At 34.1% G+C, this 23,318-nt stretch overlaps 2 protein-coding genes across 2 annotated transcripts; one reads left to right on the top strand and one right to left on the bottom strand.

Moving 5' to 3' along the window:
* The first annotated feature begins 7,224 nt into the window (after positions 1 to 7,224).
* Positions 7,225 to 10,546, top strand: LOC132621553 (pentatricopeptide repeat-containing protein At4g18975, chloroplastic). The gene is made up of 7 exons (XM_060335873.1): positions 7,225 to 7,483; positions 7,565 to 7,646; positions 7,746 to 7,825; positions 8,489 to 8,582; positions 8,711 to 8,854; positions 9,473 to 9,685; positions 9,866 to 10,546. The coding sequence occupies exons 2-7, from the start codon at positions 7,566 to 7,568 to the stop codon at positions 10,049 to 10,051; spliced, it is 798 nt and encodes a 265-aa protein (XP_060191856.1). The 5' UTR covers positions 7,225 to 7,483; position 7,565; the 3' UTR covers positions 10,052 to 10,546.
* A 101-nt stretch (positions 10,547 to 10,647) lies between these two features.
* Positions 10,648 to 17,809, bottom strand: LOC132621552 (subtilisin-like protease SBT5.6). The gene is made up of 9 exons (XM_060335872.1): positions 17,604 to 17,809; positions 17,328 to 17,520; positions 16,559 to 16,738; positions 15,509 to 15,620; positions 12,477 to 13,038; positions 12,181 to 12,278; positions 11,741 to 12,098; positions 11,433 to 11,646; positions 10,648 to 11,325 (listed from the first exon to the last, which is right to left on the bottom strand). The coding sequence occupies exons 1-9, from the start codon at positions 17,676 to 17,678 to the stop codon at positions 10,790 to 10,792; spliced, it is 2,328 nt and encodes a 775-aa protein (XP_060191855.1). The 5' UTR covers positions 17,679 to 17,809; the 3' UTR covers positions 10,648 to 10,789.
* Positions 17,810 to 23,318: the final 5,509 nt, after the last annotated feature.

Genomic DNA, 23,318 nt, shown 5'->3' on the forward strand with positions numbered 1-23,318 from the left:
TAATATTTAATCAGCTGATTTTTTCAAAATTTGGTCATACGGGTTAGCTACTATGTGATTCTCCGCGAGAAAAACTCTATATGTGATGTTTCAAGAATATAAATATTTAGTATTTGGATTCACTAATTACTCAAAGTTTCTACATGCAGAAGCGAATTTATGTATGACAATGAGTCACGTGAACTCATGGTCATCCGACTAAATTTGATATATTATGTGTATAATTTTTAAAATATATCTAATATTATCTGAAGGAACCCATAAATAAAAGAGACTGAATGGTGCACTAGTTTGACTGTTTGAGCCCTGGCCTTACCCTTAAGGTCATTGGATCAAATCCCTAGACCTATCCTTGTGTCTTCTTTTCTTTTTTAATTTCTAAGAGAGAGTTCTTATAGGTTTTCTCTAAAGCAACTTTCTTTTCCTTTTATTTGTTCATTTCCTTTCTTTCTTCTAAACTTATATGTTATCCTTTTCCTTTTTAATTCTATTTCTTAACTTAAGTTCTCTCTTTCTTCCTTTAACTAAATTTTTATGTCTAAAGTTAAATTTTCTCTTTCCCTCTTCTAATAACAAATACGAAGAACAACCACAATTTCTTTATACGTTTTCTCTAAAGCTACTTTCTTTTTCTTTTATTTCGCCATTTTCTTTCTTTCATCTAAACTTATACGTTATCCTTTTCCTTTTTAATTCTATTTCTTAAGTTCCGTGTTCCTCCTTTAACCAAATTTTTATCTCTAAACTTGAATTTTCTCTTTCCCTCTTCTAATAACAAATACGCAGAACAATAACCACAATTTCTTCGTTTCTTTCTTTATTCTAAAGCAAAAGCTTATGTTCCATAGCTAATAACTAGGTAGCTGGAACACTTTGAGTTTTCTCTATCCTCATATCTGTTCTCTAACAAAGTAAAAACCTCAATTTAAATGGTGTTGCCTCTCTATAGCTCTAAACCGAAATGGCTAAATCACCATCGCAAAGGCCAAATCAACATTTCATTCCTTTCTCTTCTTGGTAAGCAAACTAGCAATATCAAGATGCCCAAAATACAGTGGGCCCAAAATGCCTAAAAGGTCGTGAGTTGTGACATATATTGTGGCTGCTAGCCAAGTACGTATTAATTATCTTTTGCTCCACATGTTGTGGTTGCTATAAAACTTTATATATTATTTCAAGAATAATGGTGGATCATACTTTTGAAATCCTGGATGCGCTTCTGTTTATGTGATAGGACAAAAAATTTGAAGAGCGAGTGACTATGACCATGAACAAATTATATCATGGCATTAGAATATGCACGTCTCTCGTAAAATAAGTGAACGAATCGAAAGATGGAAAAGATAGTAGTACTTGCAACACATCAAACGGGAGACTGAACATTAGTTATTATTCAAACAAATATCAACCATTTTTCATCAGCAAGATATTGGAAAAGTATTTGTACGTTAATGCAGGGATAAGACAATAGTATTAATTATGTGAGAGTTTGATAGATTTAATGGTAAAATTACTCAAATGACTGCCTTATGGTAGTTTCATATCATTTATAGCTACCCTTTTAAATATTACCATTTGTAGCTATGTTTTCTCAAATTAAGGTATTTTTTCGGATGTATTTGATGCATGTAAATTCATAGAAACACATTAAAAAGAAAACATATCCCTTGATTTTAGGCCATAACGGTGGGATTATTTAATTAGTTATTAATTGGTATTTTTTACCATACTCTTCCACAAAATCAGATTTTAGATTTCTTTTCCATAACCGTTTTCTATTCCTTCATCCAATCTTCAACATTCAAACGTAAAAAATAAAAAATTCAAAATTTGAAAACATTCAACAGCCAATGTATTTGAAATTTTCAATATTGATTTCGTTTTTAATTTACCCATGTATTTGATAGCATAACTAATGTATTTGAAGTTTCCAATCAAACTCCATGTATTTTATATTAAATATCATGTATTTGTGTGAGTAACAATTTGCATCACCCATGTATTTAGTGGTAATGTATTTGAGGTTTTCAATATTGATTTCGTTTTTTATTTACCCATGTATTTGACAGCATAACTAATGTATTTGAAGTTTCCAATCAAACCCCATGTGTTTTATATTAAATCTCATGTATTTGTGTGAGTAACAATTTCAATCAAACCCCATGTATTTTATATTAAATCTCATGTATTTGTGTGAGTAACAATTTGCATCACCCATGTATTTGATGGGATTAATTTGAACAAAATACATAAATATATAGAAAACTTACCATGTATTTGCGTCACCCGTGTATTAAACTAGATGAATTGATGGAATTAATTTGAACAAAATACACAAATATATAGAAAAACTTACAAAAATACACCACCAACCACAACAATTGGTAGTTATATCATAGAACATACACAAATACATATATTTTTCATCTTCTCAAAAACCCTAAAAAACTTTCTCTCTCCTCTTCTCTCGTGTGCACCCCCGTAACCACCGCCACGGCTTGGAGCAAAAACAATCACTTCCACCAAGTTGTTTTCGTGGAGAATAATAACACAAATAGCGAAAATTTCACGAAACAAAGGAGATGGGATAGAACGTAAAAGAGGCCCACTTTGACCACATATGCCTTGAATCGAAATAACCGTATTGAAAATACCGTTTTAGATTGCAATATGCCAAAATGGAAAATCGAATTTTGCAGAAGGGTGAAGAGAGGAAGAGGATGACTATTTCACTGGGCATTCACATATTCTTCCCTTTTAAAAAGGTAAGAATTTATGAAAAAGGAGAGAGAATGGTAATGTATATTAAGTAATTAATATTGTTACCATTAAAAGGGGATATGGGATTGGGGTGCTAATTTTTAGGTGTATTTGTGAAATGGTAATTGAAAGTTATTGTGTAGCTATAATAGTTAAATTAGAAAAGTATTTAGTTATTATTAATAATTAAAATAAAAAGTAGTTATTACCACTAATTATGTATTAGAAGTAGCTATAAAGCGTAAAAATTTCTTAAAACAGTTATTACGAGAAATATATTATTAAGAAAATTTTAGAGGTGCGCCAATTTTAATCCATCATATCATATACTTAACGGGTTATACAAACCTTATAAATTAAGATATTAGGGGCAGCCATAATCAAGACAAGGACTGATTATATCTAATCTACATTTACCAGGTCGTCGAATTAAGTTCATGTATGACTTACCAACTTGCTGCACTCTAGGACAAACCAAAACAGAGAGAAAATCTATTCACAAATAAACCAAATGAAAGTCCTAACTAGGGGTGGCAAACGAGCGGGTCGAGTTGGATATGGGCCGGGTCGAAAATGGGTTGATAAAAAACGGATCAATTATTTGACCCGCCCATATTTAACACGATTAAAAAATAGGTTACCCGACAAATAATATGGATATCCATCATATTCATATTATCCAAAGCTACTTCATAGATATTGGCTTCATGTAGCCAATATGGAGAAGATTAATTTAACATTTTGTCCATAAATCTAATCCCTAGTACATAGTTGCGCCTCAACATTTGTGTGAAGAATAGAACATCAAAAAATTTCAATGACACGACTTCCAAGAAAATATCTTTTGAAAACTACCCACCCAACCCCACCCCCCACCACGCACTCCCCAACCAAATCCCAGCCCCACCCAACAACCACCCTCGAACGCACTTCATCTTCACCTACCCACCCCAGCTCCACCCCATCCCACACCACCGCTCCACCCAACCCTCACCCACCCCCTCCCAAAAGCGTTTATTTCATATATGACTATTTTGCACTTTGAAGACAACCCCAAAAAGTGACTATGTTTTTAAACTAGCCATTTTTTAAAAGTGACACAAAAAATGACTATTCTTGTAAATTGACCATTTTTTAAAAGTGTCATAAAAATGATTATTTTTGCAAAAATATATTTCTTGCAAAACGACAGAAAATGCAAATTTGGAAAAATAGCAACTTTTTTTGTCATTTTTCAAAAAATGACCACTTTACAAAAGTAGCCATTTTTGTGTCACTTTCAAAAAAGGCTACTTTACAAAAGTGACCACTATCTTAGAAATGGCACATTGCAAAAATGATTATTTTAATACTTTCACAAGTAAGCTATTTTAAAAAAGGGCTACTTTTGCAAAGTAGTTATTTTTTAAAGTAACTACTTTCACAAAATGACTATTTATGAAAATTGACTACTTTCAAAAAGTGACTATTTTTAAAAAGTATCTACTTTCAAAAGTGACTATTTTCTAAAAGTCACTACTTTTACAGAGTGACTATTTTCTTAAGTCACTACTCTTGCAAAACGACTATTTTTGAAAGTAGCTACTTTTCGCAAGTAATATTTTGAAAAGCGGCTACTTTTGTAATGTGATTACTTTTGTAAAGTTGCTATTTTTGAAAGTTACTATTTTCACAAAATGTTTAGTTTGCAAAGTTGAGAGATAGGGGGTGGTGGTAGGGAGGTGAGAGGCAGGGGTTGCGGGCAGTGGCGGAGCCACATTATGCCGAGGGTGTTCATCCGAACCCCCTCTGCGGAAAAAAACACTGTTTTTACAAGGTTAAAATTATTTTTTATGTATATAGAGTAGATGTTGAACCCCCTTAGGCTTCTTCGTATGTTTACTTTTTTATATTTTGAACCCCCTCGGCGGAAATTCTGGCTCTGCCACTGGTTGCGGGTAGGTGGTGATAGAGGTAGGGGGTGGGGTAGGTGGTGATAGGGGTAGGGGTGGGGTAGGTGGTTATAGGGGTGGGGAGGGAGGTAGTGGGAGTGGTAGGGGTGGGGGTAGGAGGAGGTGGTTAAGTGGTGAGGTGGGGGTAGCGAGGGTGTGGTGGGGTGCCCGGGGGGGGGGGGGGGGGTAGGAGGGGGTGGTTAAGAAATTTATTTTCCTAGAGAAAATGTTTTCCAAAACATTTTGACCAACCAAACATGAAAAAATTGGAAAACATTTCCTCAATACCAAACACACTCTATATGTTGTGGGTTTTATCCATTTTACCCACTCATTTACTCATATTTTAAGTGAATAACATGGGTTGACTCATATTGGACCCATTTAAAATGGGCTAGGTATCCAACCCATTTAGAATGGATTAGGTCAGGCGGATAATCATATTTTTAAGGCAAACTTACTCAAATGACTACCTTATTGTAGCTTCCTATCATTTGTAGCTATCCTTTTAAATATTACCATTTGTAGCTGTATTTTGGCAAAATAGTGTATGTTTTCGCGTGTATTTGTTGCCAACAAATACATGAGAACACGGTAAAAAAAAAAAAACAGGATCCTTGATTTTATCCTTTAACGGTGGAGCTATTAAACTAGGTATTAATATATATTTTTTGATGTATTTTAGTGATTTTTTTTGCTAGAATTTATTTCCGTGTCTTTTTTTTAATGTATTTCAGTGCATGTATTTTACTGATTTTTTTTTTGATGTATTTCGGTGGCTTTTTTTGATGTATTTCAAATACATTGTGTACAGTCCAACTACATATGAAGTCAAATATATTCAAATTTTCGTGTATTTGAATGGATTTCAACAAATACATTCAGATACAAGACAAAAAAATTCAAATACATGACAAATACATTCAAAAACAGTGTGTTTGGCTATTAACAAAATAAACTCAAAAATACACTCAAAAAATACAGAGACAAATACATTAAAAAACAGTGTATTTGTGAGATGTAGATTTTTGAATGTATTTGTATTTGACTTTTAACAAATACACACGGCCAGATCTGAGACATTACCACCACCAAAAACCCTAATCTCTCCACCACCACCAAAATCCTAATCTGAGACACTTTCACCACCAAAAACCTAAATCCGAGACACGAACACCACCAAAAAACCCTAATCTCTCCACCTCCACTCATCTTTTCCGCCGCCATCTCAAAATCACCCTAATCTCTCCACCACCACCAAAATCCTAATCTGAGAATCTAAATTAAGGATTCTCATTATGACTTCTTGCTCGAAAGATTGATCTTCTTCCAAGACGTAACATAGCCAGTTTCATATCAAATCAGAGAAGATAAGCAAAACAAAAGAGAAAAATAGATTTCAACTTTTTTTTCTTCTCTATTCTTCTCTTCTTGGTGGAGTGAAGGAGTGTAAGTGGGTGTAGTTGGAATTGATTGGAAATACTTGGACAATGCTATATGCAAAATTTGAGGAAGATTAGAAGAAATTTAGACTAACTTGGAATCAGACCTAGAAAACGAAGAGAGAGAGAGAGAGAGGGGTGAGCATAGAGGGAGAGGGAAAAGAGAGAGAGGAGCGGCGCGACCATGGTGATGGTGGTTGAGAGAAGGGGGGAGAGATTTTTTAGAGTTTTGAGAAATGAAAAATCCGAAATGGGTAGTGATTGGGAAAAAAAAAAGATATATGTGTTTGGGTATGTATTTTTGATATAACTACCATTTGTAATTTAGAAAATTTAATTAGCTACTAAATATAATTAAATAAAAGGGTAGCTAATATTAATAATTAGGTTCTAAAAGAAGCTAGAATGAGTAAAAATTCCTATGTTTTACCCATTTTGCCACATCTAGTCCTAACTATACTCCATCGTCTTCTCATATTTATTTAATTTGCTCGGCTATTTAGATATAAGAAATTTCTTAGAGCATTTAACTATACAAAAGGACTAGAGAACCAAAGAGAACTAAATCATATATGCAAGAGGATTTTTCTTTTGTTTGCCACGACCCAAAATGAGGCAAAGACTAGTATCTGACGAGTTCACAGTTCATACCTACTTCCGACGTAAACAAAATGAAGATAAGAATACATTCCAGAGATTCCCAGTGAAGACAAAGGAATAAAATAAACACAATACCTAAAGAACCCCTAAATTTAGCGCGTTTTATTCAAATCCCTCTTAAACTATGTCTAGTCTTAATTATCCCCATATACTGAACTTTTTTATAATTGTTACTCCCTCAAACAATAACTGACGCGTGAATAAGGAATAAAATTGTTTTGCATGCCTTAAAACATACCTAAATGTAAATAAAAGTGAAAATTAAAAAAAAAAAAAAATGCATGAAATTGTAAGAACACAATGGGCCCCCTTTTGGTTACAAGGGTTGGACCTTGTACAATCCAGCTTATAAAGGCCCAAAATTCGTTGGAACAATGGCAACCCAAATAGTTCAAATTCGGATCTCAAACTCCATTTAATTCCGACCCGCCAATTTGATAGGACGATAATAGAGCTTAACAAAAAAAAAAAAAACCCTAATTTTATTTTTCAAAATTACTTGATTTATGTAGCACAGAATTTTGTTGCCAAAAATAAAATTCAAAAAGAAAGAAAAGGATTAGACATTAGATTAGCTTTTTAGAATTTATGGATGCTATATCTATATCTTTTTCTTCTCAATTTTAAGCTTATATGAAAATTGATACTTTCCTGCTGCATATATTCAGTTTGTTTCTACTTATATGTTAGGTAATGCATGTAGTTTTGAGTTACAAATTTTGTTATTTGCCTCTTAAGAACCATTCTTGATTTTTAGAAGTGCTGTGTTAGAATGGGAGCTTCTCTACAATTTGAGTTCTTCAATTGCAACTTTTGGCTAAAGGGAATAAACTCATCCCGGTTATCGAAAAAGGTTGGAGTGAAATGCTCCTTTCTTGACTCTTTTTTTTTTTTTTTTTTAAGACAGATTACTATTATTGTTCAGTGTCTAAGGTTGTACTATGATATGCAGTTAAATGTAACATCTGTTATTAAACATTCCCAGAAGCAGGGTGAACTGTCTCTTACTCTCTCTGATGCTGCTAATCAGAAGTAAGTAACACTAATTAACACCTTTGTTTGAAAACGGAATCGTATTTTATTTTTCATCTGTGTGTATTGGTTGGCCAATTTTATACTCCTTCCGTCCCATTTTATATGAAAGTGTTTGATTGCGCACGGAGTTTAAGGAATAAATGAAGACTTTTAAAACTTGGGGCTTAAAAAAAGTCATAGATATTTGTGTGGTTTTAATTCATTTCATTAAGGGCAGAGGGGAAGTTTTAAGTTAATTTTTTTTTTCTAAATATAGAAATGTATCATTCTTTTTGGGACAGACTAAAAAGTAAAGTGTATCACATAAATTGGGACAGAGGGAGTAATGGATTACTCCTGAGTATATTTCACAGAGTATTATCTCAAGCTGATTCATGTTAATTTTTTTTATCTTATATAAAGTGAGGACAAAGGAAGCTCCACCCAGAAGTTTAAAATGAATTGTCTAGTCCTGTTTTATTTTTGGTGTAAACAAGAATGTATAGCAGAGGCAGGAAGTATTTTTGATGCTTTAGATTACATTTGTATAGGTATAACTTGTAAGGAGCCATCTTGTAATTCTAACTTTTGGGCTTGACCACACAACTTGTGCTGTCAATTTTTGTTATAAAACTCGTTACCATTATCAAAAAGAAAAAGTCATCCTGGGTGCGGATGCAGGAAAGTTCAGGAGCCTGGAAAAGTAGAACATCATCTATGGAAGAAAAGAGAATCTGCTGGATCTGGTCAAAAAGCGCTGAATCTTGTTCGGATTGTAAGTTTTGTCAAATTATTCTTGCTAATCACTATATTTGTATGCTGAAAGGTGTATTTTCTGTTATACCTGCAGTAGACGTATTTCTGACGCAACCTTCTGTTTCTTTGTGATCTGTAAATGGACAGATCTCTGGACTTCCAAATGAGAAAGAGTCTGTTTATGGTGCATTAGATAAATGGATTGCATGGGAGACAGAGTTTCCATTGATTGCAGCTGCTAAGGCTCTAAGAATCTTAAGGAAACAGCGGCTGTGGAAACGAGTAATTCAAGTACGATGCTTGGGAACCTTGTTTATTACTTTTAGCATGGACAATGGCCTATATTTGATAGCTTCTTGCCTTGATAAATTCTGAAACTCTGTACTGATAAATTTCATTTTTCAACAAGCGTCGTCTTAGCTTCATAAGTATCACATTCAACTACTTATTGAATTGACTTAAGGACAAGATGGCTCTGCTTCGGCTTCTTTCCTTTTACCATTTCCTCTTGAATTTGCAAGACGAAGAACCCTGATGCAATTGCTCTTTTAATTTTCTCAGTTGTGTGGAAATGTTATTCATCTCTTGTCATTACTCAATCAACATCTGCTATCCACCTTGATGTAGTTGTGGTTCATAATCAATTTTATAAGTATCATTCGAATGTATTGACTACTGGCTACATGGAAGTAGAAACTGAACTTGATGACACTGACATTTAGTTTAACTCTGAACTGTCATGACACATTTAAATCCGCTTGGTAGAAATGAGAAGTTCGTCTAGTTGAGTATATGTGAATCTTAATTGTTAGACATATCATGGTGACTAGTTTGACTGGGTACTGAAGTCTTTCAGAACAGCCATTTGTCACTAAATAATGCTTGCCCTCTCTAACACTCTACGCTTAGGTTGCTAAGTGGATGTTGAGCAAAGGTCAAGGAGCAACAATGGCAACCTATGATACACTTCTACTGGCATTTGATATGGACAATAGGGTAGATGAAGCAGAAACGTTATGGAATATGATTTTGCATACAAGCACACGGTCTGTTTCAAAACGGCTCTTCTCCAGGATGATTTCATTGTATGATCATCATCATGTGCCAGACAAGATAGTTGAGGTAACTGATACTTGTTTGCCTGTTTCCTAGTTGTGCAAGTATATTTGTTTGTTCAGTTCCTTACCTGCAGAGAAGCCTGATGCTGTGGATCATTCTCTCTTCTATCTTTTCGTAAGGGATTCCTTTACTGTAGAAAGTCTTGATTCTGTTTTCTTGAAGCATGCTTCTTGAATATTTCAGGTGTTTGCAGACATGGAGGAGTTAGGGGTAAAACCCGATGAAGATACAGTGAGAAGAGTTGCAAGAGCCTTCCAGATGTTAGGCCAAGAAGATAAGCAAAAATTGGTTCTCAAAAGGTATCAAAGCAGATGGAAATATATCCATTTCAATGGTGAAAGAGCAAGAGTGAGGAGAGACGTGGAATGAATAAACCTATTCTATAGGTTAGATCAGATGCATAGTCTTTCTCTGCTGCATTTGTTTTGTTTCTATGCATTGCATGGGTGGGTAAGACTAGTACGTAGTTGGCTGATATTGTACATGCTGGAAAATATTCATGTCCGAGAAAATCCAAGTTGCTGTACTCATGTTGATATATATCGCTGGTGAGATTGTGTCTTGAATACAAAGACTAATTGGCTGATGATGCAGCACATAACTAGAGGTCAACAAGATTGATGAAATTGTAACCTCATTCTTTTGTGGAAGCAAGACGAGCAAACCATACTACACTTTATAGTGGATGGGATTTTCCCTGTTATACTGATTTCATTGGGCTCTTCAGTAGAAAGTTTGGTTATGGAGGTTGTTTAGTTTATGTTTTAACATAAGTTGTATCTAAATTTCATGTACAGATACCTTCCGTTCAACTATTAATGGTTTCGAAGCATTCATGTAATGATTAAATCTTGAATTTCAGTTTCTTGTTAGCTGTGACACGCATCTTTCATGTACATTCTCAAAGTACTACAGCAGGGATGAGTATAATGACTGGGAAGCGAGTTCACACCGACACTTCATAATAAAGATAGAAATGAGAAATGCGTTACTTTTTTAGAGAGATATCTTGGCTTCAAAAGTAACTCAGGGAAAGTTATGTGCACCACAGGAGGGAAAACAGAGGAACAGAGCACTATATACCTATACTGCTATGGGTTAGAGGATTTATGCCAATTTTACTGCAATTGGACTCCTAACATTATGGATTCCATCATTCCAGGAATACCATCCAAACACATACTGATCTTTCGGAATACTGTCCATCTCGTCACTGTGAGCTTTCACTGTGATAGTGAACATCCTCTTGGAGCCAACGTGCTTAAATGACAAGACGGGTGGTGAAATCTCAACAGAGAATCCCAATGGAGGTTTGGCACTGGCAAAGTAAACACTCTTTGGTGCACCAACATTGGTCAATCTTCTGCTAACGGTCACAGTGCCATTGAGATTAGGAATTGCCAGAGATGGGTAATTTAGGTCTCTAGGCGAATGTGATTTCTTAGGACACATGAAGGATTTGTCAAGATCCTTAACACCAGAGGCGCAAAGGAAGAGAAGATAGTCTTGGTAAGAAGCATCGTAGACAAGTCCAGGATCTGCTGCTTTTGATGGCCTGAAATGCCCTCCTCCGAACTGGAATGGATCTGCTGGCTTCCCAGATGCATCAGTTATTTGCTTACCAACATTATTTGTTAATCCAGCTGAAAATATAAACGATTAAATCAGTGTAGAGTACAAAATTATAGACACAAAAGGAGTTAACTTCATCAATGTGTATAAGTTAAATTCAAAAGGAATTAAGAGGTACCTGAGGTTATGAGAGCTGATCTTATTGCAGCACTGCTCCAAGTGGGATGCATAGCCTTCAAAAGTGCGGCGGCACCACCAACATGAGGGCAAGACATGGAAGTACCTGAGATTATGTTATACTCAACTACACGATCATCGATGTCTAGCTTTGTGGGGGATGATGCGCCACTCCATGCTGCCAATATATTCAGCCCTGGTGCCGTGATATCCGGCTGTGGAAAAAACCCAAATAAGAATAGAATGTAGATGAGGATGCCTAAACCATAAATCAGGTAAGTGTCTTATGTTTATTGTGTAAATTCTGACCTTGAGGATATCAGGTGCAACTGCACTTGGACCTCTGCTGGTGAATGAAGCCATGTAAGGTGCTGGTTTAGTATGCAAAACTGTTTTACCTGGGACTATATAAGCAACAGGGGACTTTGTAGTATTGATGTAGTTGAGAATCTGAACTGCACTTTTATAGTCCACCGCTGTGGCTGGAAGAAGATGAGCATCAGCTGCTAATTCAGCCCCATTTGCTTTACTATTTCCTAGTATGTAACCAATTCCTCCTGCCCTTTTCACCTCTCCACCCTTTCCTACTCTTGTTCCATTCCCTCTCAAGCATATTACTATTTTCCCCTTGGCCTTTTTCGGCGAAAGAGAACCTGGTAAGCATTGCCTGAAATGTTTTTGCAAAAGTTCACATAGAGTTTGATATAATCACCAATAAAAGTATTGAAACTTGGAAGGAAGGAAAGTACCCTGCTAAATCTTTGGTTACGTTACTGTTGATCACTTGTCCTGCATAAACTAGATGGTGCATCTTCTTCTTCAGCTTGTAAGGTGTAACTGTTTGTCCCTGAATAAGCAAAACATACAAAACGAAGGACGGCTTCAGTTTCATTCGAATAAAACCAAACAAATAGATATAAGAAAAATGTTCTGATCCTAGTGTTTTCATCATTTTAGATGAAAGAGTAATCGAAAATTGAATAGATTATCATGTTTTTTTCCACTCTTGTTTTCTGTTGTTATATGTGTAATACTTTTGGCTCACCATAAATTTCTTGCCATTTCCTAGGACGACAGGTGACAAGAATGTTCTGTCAACACTACTAGCACCAACAGTGATAATCCAGGGAGCTGTATTAGACAATGTAGAAGGTGCAGGTCCTGAATTTCCAGCACTGCAAGATACAACAATATTTTTCTTCACAGCATGAAGTGCACCAATTGCAATGCTATCTTGATCAAATGGCTGAGGTTCTTTTGTCCCAATGGAAATGCTAATAACATCAACACCATCTGCAATAGCATCATCCAGGGCAGCTAACATGTCTTCATCAAAGCAAGTGTTCCCATCTTCTTTCCCCACCCTTGGAATAGCCCAGCAGACTTTGTACATTGCGAGCCGCGCGAGGGGTGCACCACCCGAGGCTGTGCCTGATGCAAAGCCACCAATAGCTGAGACATTTGGAACCATTTTGCCTCCTGCTGTTGATGATGTATGAGTTCCATGTCCATCCTTGTCTCGTGGAGATCGATAATCTAAGGTTAGGTTTAGAGCGCCATAATATTGTTCGTAACCTTTTATGTAGTACCTAGCTCCAATTATTTTCCTGAAAGAGAAGTCCCAAAGTAGCATAGGAGAGTAAATTAAAAGTTCTAATGTCAAATCTTGGGATGAATTAATAATCTGGAGTCGGTTAATTCAGAATGAGTGTACTCTTACGTATGTAAATTACAATTAGTGTTTTTAGCAAATGTAGTATGCATAGTTTGAATCCAAAACAAATCAGTTCAATTGAGCTCACAGAACGCGCCTCCGATCTGCCTCAGATGATTAGGACAAGATATAGAAAGACGTGATGCCCACCCCCTATCAATCACCATGAAGGCATGAACAAAATATTTTTCTTCTAGAGAGAAGAAATTGCATGAGAGGATCAGAGACTAATAAATAGAGGAAAAATATATACCGCATTTCAAATTGGATACTTTATGGTAACATATATAGTTTGTATAAGGGAAACAAAAATATGACAAAATTAAGGTCATTCACTCATTCCTCCCAGGCCCCCACCCCTCCCCCAAGGGCGGAGTTAGAGAGATTCTAACGCTTTTGCCGAAAATTACATTTTATATACAAGGTGAATATATTTTGTGAATATTTTTTTAATTGTATATAATGGTTGATGAACCCAGGCTTAAAAAAAGGGAAGACAAGGCTGTGTTCTTTCTATATCATAGAAGACAAGGCTGTGTTCTTTCTATATCATACTCCTAATACTGTGTGCCGTTTGGCCATATACCAAAAAATATTTCACTTTTTTTTGGAAATTTGGAGTTGGAGTTGTGTTTGGTCATAGTTTTTGAAATTGTAGTTTTTGGTGAAATGTAGTGTAAAAAAGTAAAAAAAATTTGAAAAATAAGTTTTTCTTGTTTTTGGTATTCCGGAATACAACTCCGGAAAAAAGTGAATAATTTTTATGGCCAAATGCTAAAAGTAAAAAAAAATAAAAAAAATGAATAATTTTTATGGCCAAACGCCCACCGAAAAAAGGTGGGTAGTATACAAGGACAAGAATGTAATAATAAGGCCCACTTCTCCCCAACCTGGCACCCTTAGTGGAAAAGAAACTTCAAAGTTTAATTAAGTTAATACTTCTAGGAGAAAGGCCTCGACATATGATATGATGGTACTCTTTTTATGACTCGACACTAGCTAGCAAACGAAATATCCTTCTACGGTGGTAGTAGTATTTCATCAACTTTCTAAAGGTCAAAAGCAGTTGCTGCATGGAAGTTAGCAAGTCAAAATGAATAATATTAATATTGACTACCATTGGGAATAATACGTGCAAAACTGGAAGTAAGGGCGTCCCAAAATTTCATTGTGGATTTCACTTTAACCATAGATGAGATGTAAAAAAAAAACAAAGTACTGCACAACTAGGGCATCGAAAGGATACAAAGTTCACAAGATGGCAAAACAAGAATCCAAAAAACAATTAGCAACTTGTCAGCATGATTTCTCTTGGTTTGATTGAAATGGACAATATTGAAATTATTACACTGAACTCCAGAGGTCACCAAAGGACAGGCATGGAGTGATGGAGACCTAATGGGTCCTGTCCTTCTATAAAAACTATCTCTTCAACTCTTTAGAGAGGTACAAGATTTTATAAGTAACACGGTGTAATCTGTTCTTTTTCTTTTTTAATTGCTTTTAAAGTAATTTTTAGAAGGGTTTAAGCTTAGTATGGATATGAGACAAACGACAAGTTCTAGAACCCTTGAAATTGGCTTAATTAACCTTTTCTTTACGAGATATATAATGTATGCATGTTTTATAAACACAATACTTAAACGAAGTTAGGTAAATGTAATAAGAGACAAGAAATAAATGCCAAACACTTCATTTTCAGGAAATGCCAAAATTGGATAATCAAGGCATCATATGATATAAAACTTGATGATAGGTTCCTTAAGCCTACTAATCAAATTTAATAAGGTTATTCAATAAAAACATAAAGGAATACCTAACAATTTGCTACTATATAATATTCAGCCAATCAAAGATGTGTCATGTACAGTACACCTAAACTATCATCTTTTCATGAGTTTCCCACATCAAATATCCACTATTTCATTTACCTATCTAAACTATATATCACTCCCTTCGTATTAAAATGCACCTCGATATTGAGTTGGCCTCCACGCGTCTGTTGTGGATTGGGAACAAATATTTGACCAACTCAACATCGAAGTGTATTTTAATACAAAAAGAGTAATAATTTAGGTAGGTAAAGGGAACAATGAATAGTTGAGGTATGAAACACGTCAAAAAAATGATAGTTTAAGCGTGTTTTTGACTATTAACTCAAAAAAAAAAAAAAAAAGCCTAAGGTTTATTGAGCACCTGAAGATTTTCTTACCCATGATCGGCCAAAAATCGACATTAATCATTGTAAAATAGGTATACATTACATCATCCAGATTATAAAAATGAAAAAAAAAGGATAAGGTAAAAAGAGGAAGAAAACAAGGAGGAAAAGGAAAAGTAAAGAGAGGAATATTTACACTCACTTATTACAGTTTGAAGAGTTGAAAGCATCTCCAGATTGGCAGATTCCTTTCCATGACTTTGGAATTGGTCCCATCCCTTCATCACTAAAGCTCTTAGATTCTGGCCATAGCCCTGTAGTGGAGAACATTCATCACATAAAATCATACTTAAAACAATGATTAGTATCAGGCTGGTCAATTAATGATAATCTAATAATAACTGTAGAAACATTTACTCCCTCTGTCCCAATTTATATGATTCACTCTCCTTTTCAGTCTGTCTAAAAAAGAATGATATATTCTATATTTAGAAATAATTTGGTAGTATTAAACTTCCTCTTTTACCTTTAATGAAATAATTTACAACCACACAAATATTTATGGTTTATTTTAGACCACAAATTTCAAAAGTCTTCATTTCTTTCTTAAACTCTGTGTCTAGTCAAACTATATCACGTAAATTGAGGCGGAAACCATACATGTTAAACTTTCGACACCCTTTTGTACGAGGCTTCTGAAAAAATGACCTTATATATGTCTATAAATCATAGTATTCATTTTGAAATAGATTAATTATTATCCAATAGGCTTACTCCTCTCGCAAATATTACAAAGTAAATATTAAATTAGGTAGGAAGTAAAGCCTCAAAATACTGAGAGAGGTACGGGTTCGACATCGAACCCAATAGCTTATATTTTGGTCCAGAATAGTATTTGTCTTAAAAATTAATTTAATATAGATAAATTATTAATTAGAATTCATTAATTTAAAAGGATTAGAATTGGAAACTTGAACTCTGAATCTACCTTTACGGCCTAAACCACTTAAAAAGTTGAATTTTGACAATATAGGTTGACACAGGTTGCCCAAAAGTCAACGTGTTATTATTTCTTTCTGTTGTACAATGTCTTACTGATAAGATTGTCTGAATCACTAATTAGAGAAAAGATAATCACACACTAGATTACGATGTCCTTATTGGAAATACGTTTACACTTTAAACAAAGGGAATTTTTTGCAATGTTGGAAATAATGGTAAGCTAATAAGTATACTGTAGTATATAATGTACCGCTGTCAAGAACGCCAATAATGACATCTTTGCCATAACTGGCTTTCATTAACAAGTCATCCTTCTTCAAGGAATTTGGTGTCACCAACTCTTCAACTCCAGAAAATTCCCATGACCTTGTTGTATGCAGACTGTATTTCCTTGGCTCACTTTTATACACTGATACCACTTCTTCCAACTCTGTACATATTCAAAATTATACATAAGGCAAGTTCTAATTGTTAGATAGTTTGTAATACAAAGAGGTCTTAAATTGATTAGACACATTTGTTCGTGAAAAAACATGACTATCTCTTAAAGTTCTATAAATGTAAGGACTCTCTTGAAATAGAGTAAGAAAAATCCGAAGGTATAAACATGAGTTATGTTGTATCTTGAAGGGAATTGTTTCCTCAATCTCTATACGGACAACATGAGTTTTCTAACAATAATACATGCCTTTAAATTTTTCTCTCTTATATGCACTAATAAAAAGAATTTTTATACTATCAGATTAAGTTAACCTACAACTCGTGGCGAGCGCCCTTTTCAAGAGGTGTCAATTGTCTTCTATTCGCTGGAAAATTACATTGTGTAGATAAGTGGAAAAAAAAAATCTACTTAACTTTTTTAAGTGAAAATCCTGACTCCACCACTACTTAACAATGTGTCACTCTTCATATCAAGCCAAAATATACGGTGAATAATCACGTGCTATAACTAAAAATTATCCGTTTATATTACTTTAACTCCTTTTAAAAAGGTTGATTCTTGTCATGTTAAAGCATACCAGATAATTTGGAGGCTTCTTGAGGGGTGAGAAGGGCAGCAAAGCCATTGATGCTGTGTTTGTAACTGTAAATAAGAGAAGATCTGGCTTCTTCTTCACTTTTCTTCACTGACAATAGATAGGAGTGATGGTTCTCTTCAATCTCATGCAATGCTTTCTCCCCATTATGCCCTCCAAAATACACTATATAAACCTACAAAGGAAAAAAACACATCATATCTAAAGATTTTGAAGAAAGAATCAATGAGAAAGGAGAGTTATTAAATATAGTGGTACCTGTTTTTCATGACATGAAGCCAAGAAGGGAAGCAGAAGGAGAAGAAGAAAAGAGAATGTAGAAAAAGAATTCATATTTAACGAAAATACAATGATTAGTATATTGGAGTATAGGAATAGTGAAGTGTTATAGGCTAAATAAAATGGGTATTTATAGCTAAAGGGGTTGTAGAATCTTGGTTGGAGATGAATGAATATTTCTATCTTCTTTCGGTTGTAGAAAGAGGCTTTACTTCCAAAGAAATTGTCTTTTTTAAACCTTTTTGTGGACCTAGAGAATCTCTATCTAAAAGGGTAATATGGTCATTTAAATGACGTTAAGATACATTATTGATACGTATCAAAGGTTAATTATTTCTCAGTTCTATGGTTTGAGTTATAGAATTTCGGATTTGATTTCTATATATGAATAAGGGGATTGGATACTACTAAATAAAATAGCGGAAGAGTGTGAGAATCCAAAGTAATGAGAGCTCTATTTGAATTAGAATTCTATAGTTGATGTATTTATCATAAAAATAAACACTATGAATTAATGGTATTATATGTATACATGTATAAATAATCATGACATAAAGTTAGATTTATCTGCCTCAGTTTAAATGACCAGTGTAACTTTTTTTTTCTTTTTTCCTTTTCAACAAAGTTAAAGAGTGATAGGGAAAGCCAAAGGCACGACCGCACGAGTCACGACTAAGGTGAATACATGTACTATAGTTGAAATTTCAATTATTTCATAATTTTAGTGTTGAAAACTTGTGAAATGTATGTTGCATATTATTTCTTCCTTTTTTTCTTTACTGTGTTATACACCCCCTCCCAATTTATGTGATACTTTTCGCTTTTCGAGAATCAATTTGACTAAACTTTGAAGTTAAATTGGATTAGATTAACTCAATATTTTAACATTAAAAATTATATATTTGAAAACTACATGAAAAGTACTATAAGTTGCAACTTTTTTCATATCAATTTGGTGAAAAAATACATCTTAAAATGTTGATCAAGTTTATGCAGTTTAAATCTCAGGAAGCGAAAAGTATCACATAAATTAGGACAGAGTGAGTATGTTATTAGTGACTCTGTTTTATTTTTATTAACAACCAATGTCTTTTTAAACCAAAAATTACCTTCTATAAAATTTACATAAACCCACGTTTTCACTGCTTGATGTTTTTTATTTGTGTTTTATTCTAAAACAAAAAGAACAACAGAAATATATTAAATCAGTTTTCAATCTGTTCCCTTGATTAATTATCAGACCATTCACATTGTTGAGATCACTTTAATTCTTCTACGGAATCAAACCTAAACATTTTAGACTAAAATCTTATACGTTATAACGACAAATTAAAGATAAAGTGCAACGTAAAGTCAAAGGGAAAGCTTATTAGTAAATTGATCTACTCTTACCCCCAAGGGTTGGCTAAGTTGGTTGGGTGAATGATTTCCCACGTAGGAGACCTGGGATCCCCTCACCAGCGGTCTTCTTAGTCAGAGTTCATCGCATTGGGCTTGCCTAGTGTGGTTTACATCTCCTGTGTGGTTTGTGAGCCATTGCATAGTGAGCAGGTTACCCAATGCGCACCTAAAGGTTAACGACTGGGGATTTCCTTAACAAAAAAATAAAAAAAAATTGATCTAATCTCAACTTAACATCAAACAGACATTTATATAATTTCCCATAATCTTCCAAAAATTCAATGAACATAATTTGAAAGACAGAGATAGCAATTTATATTTTAGCTTTAATTGTATTAAACACCTTTCTAATTTAATCTCACAAATAATTGATGTGCTTCCAGTAACGCCGTTACTCTTATTTGAAGTTACATTAATTTTGTCATTTTTAAGCTCTCATCATATGATGCAAATTAACTATATAGAAAGGATGAAACGTATGGCGTATATCTCATAAATGAATGGCACTGTATTCTAAAGTTAATTTTAATAAAGTACTATAATTTCTTTTGTCCGGGAAATTTTGCAACGAATGGCTTGTCTAAAATTTCGAAAATTGAGTTTTGGTTATTTTTGTTTTTGTGAAGGTGAAAAAGTAAATGTCAATTCCAGCTGAATACATATAATTATGCCAATATGTCGAGGTCACTTTCCATTCTTAACAGATATTTATGAAAGAAGAATGAGTTGACTGTCAAGTTTGTCTGTAATAAAGGACTTCTAAAAATAAAATAACACAAGAAAGAGTAGATTAAACGAGCACAAGAAAGAAATGAGAAAAGGTTAATTAGATAAAAACGATTCAAAAGTGGATACTTCACCTTAAATGACATTTAGCGACAGTTTAGAAATGGTTAAATGCTTTTTACACGACTAAAAAGAAGAGAAGATATAACATTTATAGAAAAGCAAATAATATTACCTTAAGAGGGAAGAAAATCTGGCACGTTTGAAGTGTCATTCTTTATGATGAAACTATTAGAAGAAATTAATTAAAGACTTCCTATTGATAATTATATCATGAGATTTGGCTTTCATGGGCCATCCATGATTAATTGTTGTTCTAAAAAGGATGTTAAATCTATTCAGCATTTATTTAATAATAATGTCATGCAGTGGTGGTTAATGGAGACAAAAAATGTAGTGCTGCTTATACAATGTTTGTCATCTGTGATTTGCTGGGAACTATGAAAAGCCATCAAGCTACTATGTCATCAATCAAATCAGTCACTTGATAACACTGATCATCTTCAGTGCATATCCTTTTCTCAATAACAAAAAAAAAATAAAAAAAAAATTGAGAAAATATATTACTTGTGAATATTATCAACAAAAAATTAAACGGAAAAGGACCAAATATATTCCTGTACTATGAGAAAATGTTTAAATATATCCCTCGTTATACTTTGGGTTCAAATATGCCCCTGCTGTTATATTATTGGCTCAAATATACCTCTTCTCCCTTAAGTTTGTCCAAGGTGGACATCCACTTATACGTGACACTAATATTTGATGAGGTGGATGTCATGTGGCATGCTACCTCAGCACCCCTAACCCATTTTATCCCTCCGTTCTAATTATTCTTCTACCATTAAAATTTCCTTTCCCTCCACCACCATTACCGTTGCCACCAGACAAACGGAAAATGGAAAATATCTCGAGTCACAACCGAGCAAAACATGAGATGTGATGTTAATAAAATCATCGCTTGTTTAATTTGTTAGGAACTATTGGCTGGTACACAACTTGGACATCTTAATTAAATTAAAATTAAATGATAAATCAAAAGTGATCTCTATAATATCATTTTAATTAATTGAAAAATAAACTTGTCACCTTCAAGTTAAATATCCAGCATGACAATTAAACAGTGTCCTGCTAGATCTCAAACCAAACTGCATTACATGGAGTTTAACATCTTCCAGTAGTTCATTAATGTTGCAGTTAAGAATATTTTTGAGATGCAAGATTTACTTATACCCAATTTTGCGAATCATTAACGCGTAAGTCAGAAGGAAATGTTTTCCAAATCATACTTCTCATGGTGGCGGCGGTAATATGGTCGATGGGAAGAAAATTTTAATAGTGGAAGAATAAATAGAGGGGGGATAAAATGGGTTAGGGGCGCTGAGGTGGCATGCCACGTGGCATCCACCTCATAAAAAATATTAGTGTCATGTATGATTGGATCCACCTTGGATAAACTTAACAGAGGAGGGGTATATTTAAGCCAATAGTATAACGACAGAGGTATATTTGAACCAAAAATATAAAGAGAGTATATTTAAACCTTTTCTCATAGTACAGAGTATATTTGACCCTTTTCCGAAAATTAAAACCATCAGGTAAACCAATCAACTGGGAAGAACCTTTTTCTTCAATAAGGTTATTTTACTGCCAAGTAGAGTTTTGTTAAAAAAGAGTGTCCATTAACTATTTACACGCCCTTTAAAAAAATATTAATTTCTAAATAGAAATAGGTAATTTGACTAAACTGCTCCAAATTAAATAGGTATTGAAATTTGGTCACTTAACATTTAATAAGGACAAATATAAAAAAATAAGATTAATTCATTTCTGCTTTGGCAAGTAGACACTCTTTCGGAATCGGAGGGAGTATTTGTTTAGCTCAAACTCTTTGCACTTCTTTGTCTTTTTTTTCTTTGTACAACTTCTTGTACTTCTCACTACAGGAACATACTTCTCATTCATATTTAAAACAGTGTAGATAGCACTAACTTAAGACTCTAGTCGATCTAGGTCATATAATATATTTGTATAAGGATGAAATTTTCATCCATCTCCTTACTCAGGAGGTCTAGACAAATATCCACCTCATGTACACAATTTTTAAGGTGTATGGGTCTTTGCAAAAAAAAATAAAAAAATAAAAAAAATGATGAAGTCAGAAATTTTTAGGCAAGTAATATACAATCAAACTTTTCTATAACGGTGTCAGTGGTCTGCATATTTTTTTGGTTGCCATAGCAAAATATTGTTATGAAGAATTTATAATATAATATAATATAATATAATATGAGCAATCGGTCCCGAAAAATGTTTGATCATTATAGTAAAATATTGTTATAGAGGATGATCGTTAGAGAAAGTCTAATTGTATATGTATACTATTAGCAATTAATGCATTTTTTAAAAATTCGTGCCATTGTATTATATTTTTTTAGTAGGTCATTGCATGTTAAAATATATCTAAATAGCTATTTTTTTGGGGTTAAATGGACATTACTGACATATTAACTCATATCTACAGAAACTACATTAGAGTTAATGGCATTAGAGCCATTGGATTGTCTAGAATTTGCACCCTTATGGCCGTTACAAAACAAAATATGTCGATCATAAACAGTTTCCACCATGTCTGCCCAAAAAACACTTCTAACAAACATTGGTGGAACTACCAGGATTTCCATTCCTTCACATTGGCGGAACTGCCAGGATTTCCATTCCTTCAAAAAGCTGTTGATTTCCCCCCTCCTTAGCCAACAAGTCTGCAACCTTATTCTGCTCTCGATAGTTATGCCGTAGCACCAGATGTCTCAGCTCTCTCATCAAGCATCTGCAATAAGAAATTATAGAGTTATAAGGCAAATGTCCTTCATTGATCATTTTAATTACCTTAGTTGAATTAGTGTTGATCTCTAGAGGCATTAGATTGTGTTCCAGAGCAGTTCTGAGTCCCTGCATAGTAGCTGTTAGTTCAGCAAAAATTTTAGTGGTATGTGGGAGTCCCTTCATGTAACCCAAGACCCAGTTTCCACTTATATCCCTAAATACTCCTCCTATTCCTCCTACCCCTGGGTTCCCTTGGCATGCTTCGTCTGTATTAAGCTTATAGGGGGTGAGGTATGACAGTTCCCATTTAATGGAGATTATGGTTCTGGCCATAGGTGTAGTGGTATGATGGCATAGTTGGGTGTATTTTATGGCTTGACTATATATATGAGTGAAGGAGGGGTATTCATGTTTGGGGTTGAAGAGATTACTATTTCTATTCAACCAGATTCCCCAAAAAATAGAAGGGCATTAGACTAGTCCAATGGATGAGATGATTGAAATCTTCTTTTCTTAGCCTATTCCAAGTACTAATCCAATTGTCAGTGTTCTAAAAGGAGGAGGCGGTGATAGAGTTTGAGTTACATTGTTGTGTAACTCTAGTCCAAAAGGACTTATTGATATAACATTCAAAGAAGAAATGATTGGTATCTTCTGGTGGATAACCACATGTTGAATAGC

Source organism: Lycium barbarum, chromosome 12 (assembly GCF_019175385.1).
Source record: "Lycium barbarum isolate Lr01 chromosome 12, ASM1917538v2, whole genome shotgun sequence".
Classification (NCBI taxonomy): Eukaryota; Viridiplantae; Streptophyta; class Magnoliopsida; order Solanales; family Solanaceae; genus Lycium; species Lycium barbarum.

What these genes read in the sequence shown, in the direction of transcription:
- LOC132621553 (XM_060335873.1), top strand. Translation starts at nt 7,566, where the DNA reads ATGGGAGCTTCTCTACAATTTGAGTTCTTCAATTGCAACTTTTGGCTA. An exon ending in CATCCCGGTTATCGAAAAAG is followed by an intron (nt 7,647 to 7,745) that starts GTTGGAGTGAAA and finishes TATGATATGCAG; the next exon opens with TTAAATGTAACATCTGTTAT. An exon ending in TGCCAGACAAGATAGTTGAG is followed by an intron (nt 9,686 to 9,865) that starts GTAACTGATACT and finishes TGAATATTTCAG; the next exon opens with GTGTTTGCAGACATGGAGGA.
- LOC132621552 (XM_060335872.1), bottom strand. Translation starts at nt 17,678, where the DNA reads ATGAATTCTTTTTCTACATTCTCTTTTCTTCTTCTCCTTCTGCTTCCC. An exon ending in CTTCATGTCATGAAAAACAG is followed by an intron (nt 17,521 to 17,603) that starts GTACCACTATAT and finishes TTTCCTTTGTAG; the next exon opens with GTTTATATAGTGTATTTTGG. An exon ending in ATCAGCTCTCATAACCTCAG is followed by an intron (nt 11,326 to 11,432) that starts GTACCTCTTAAT and finishes TTATATTTTCAG; the next exon opens with CTGGATTAACAAATAATGTT.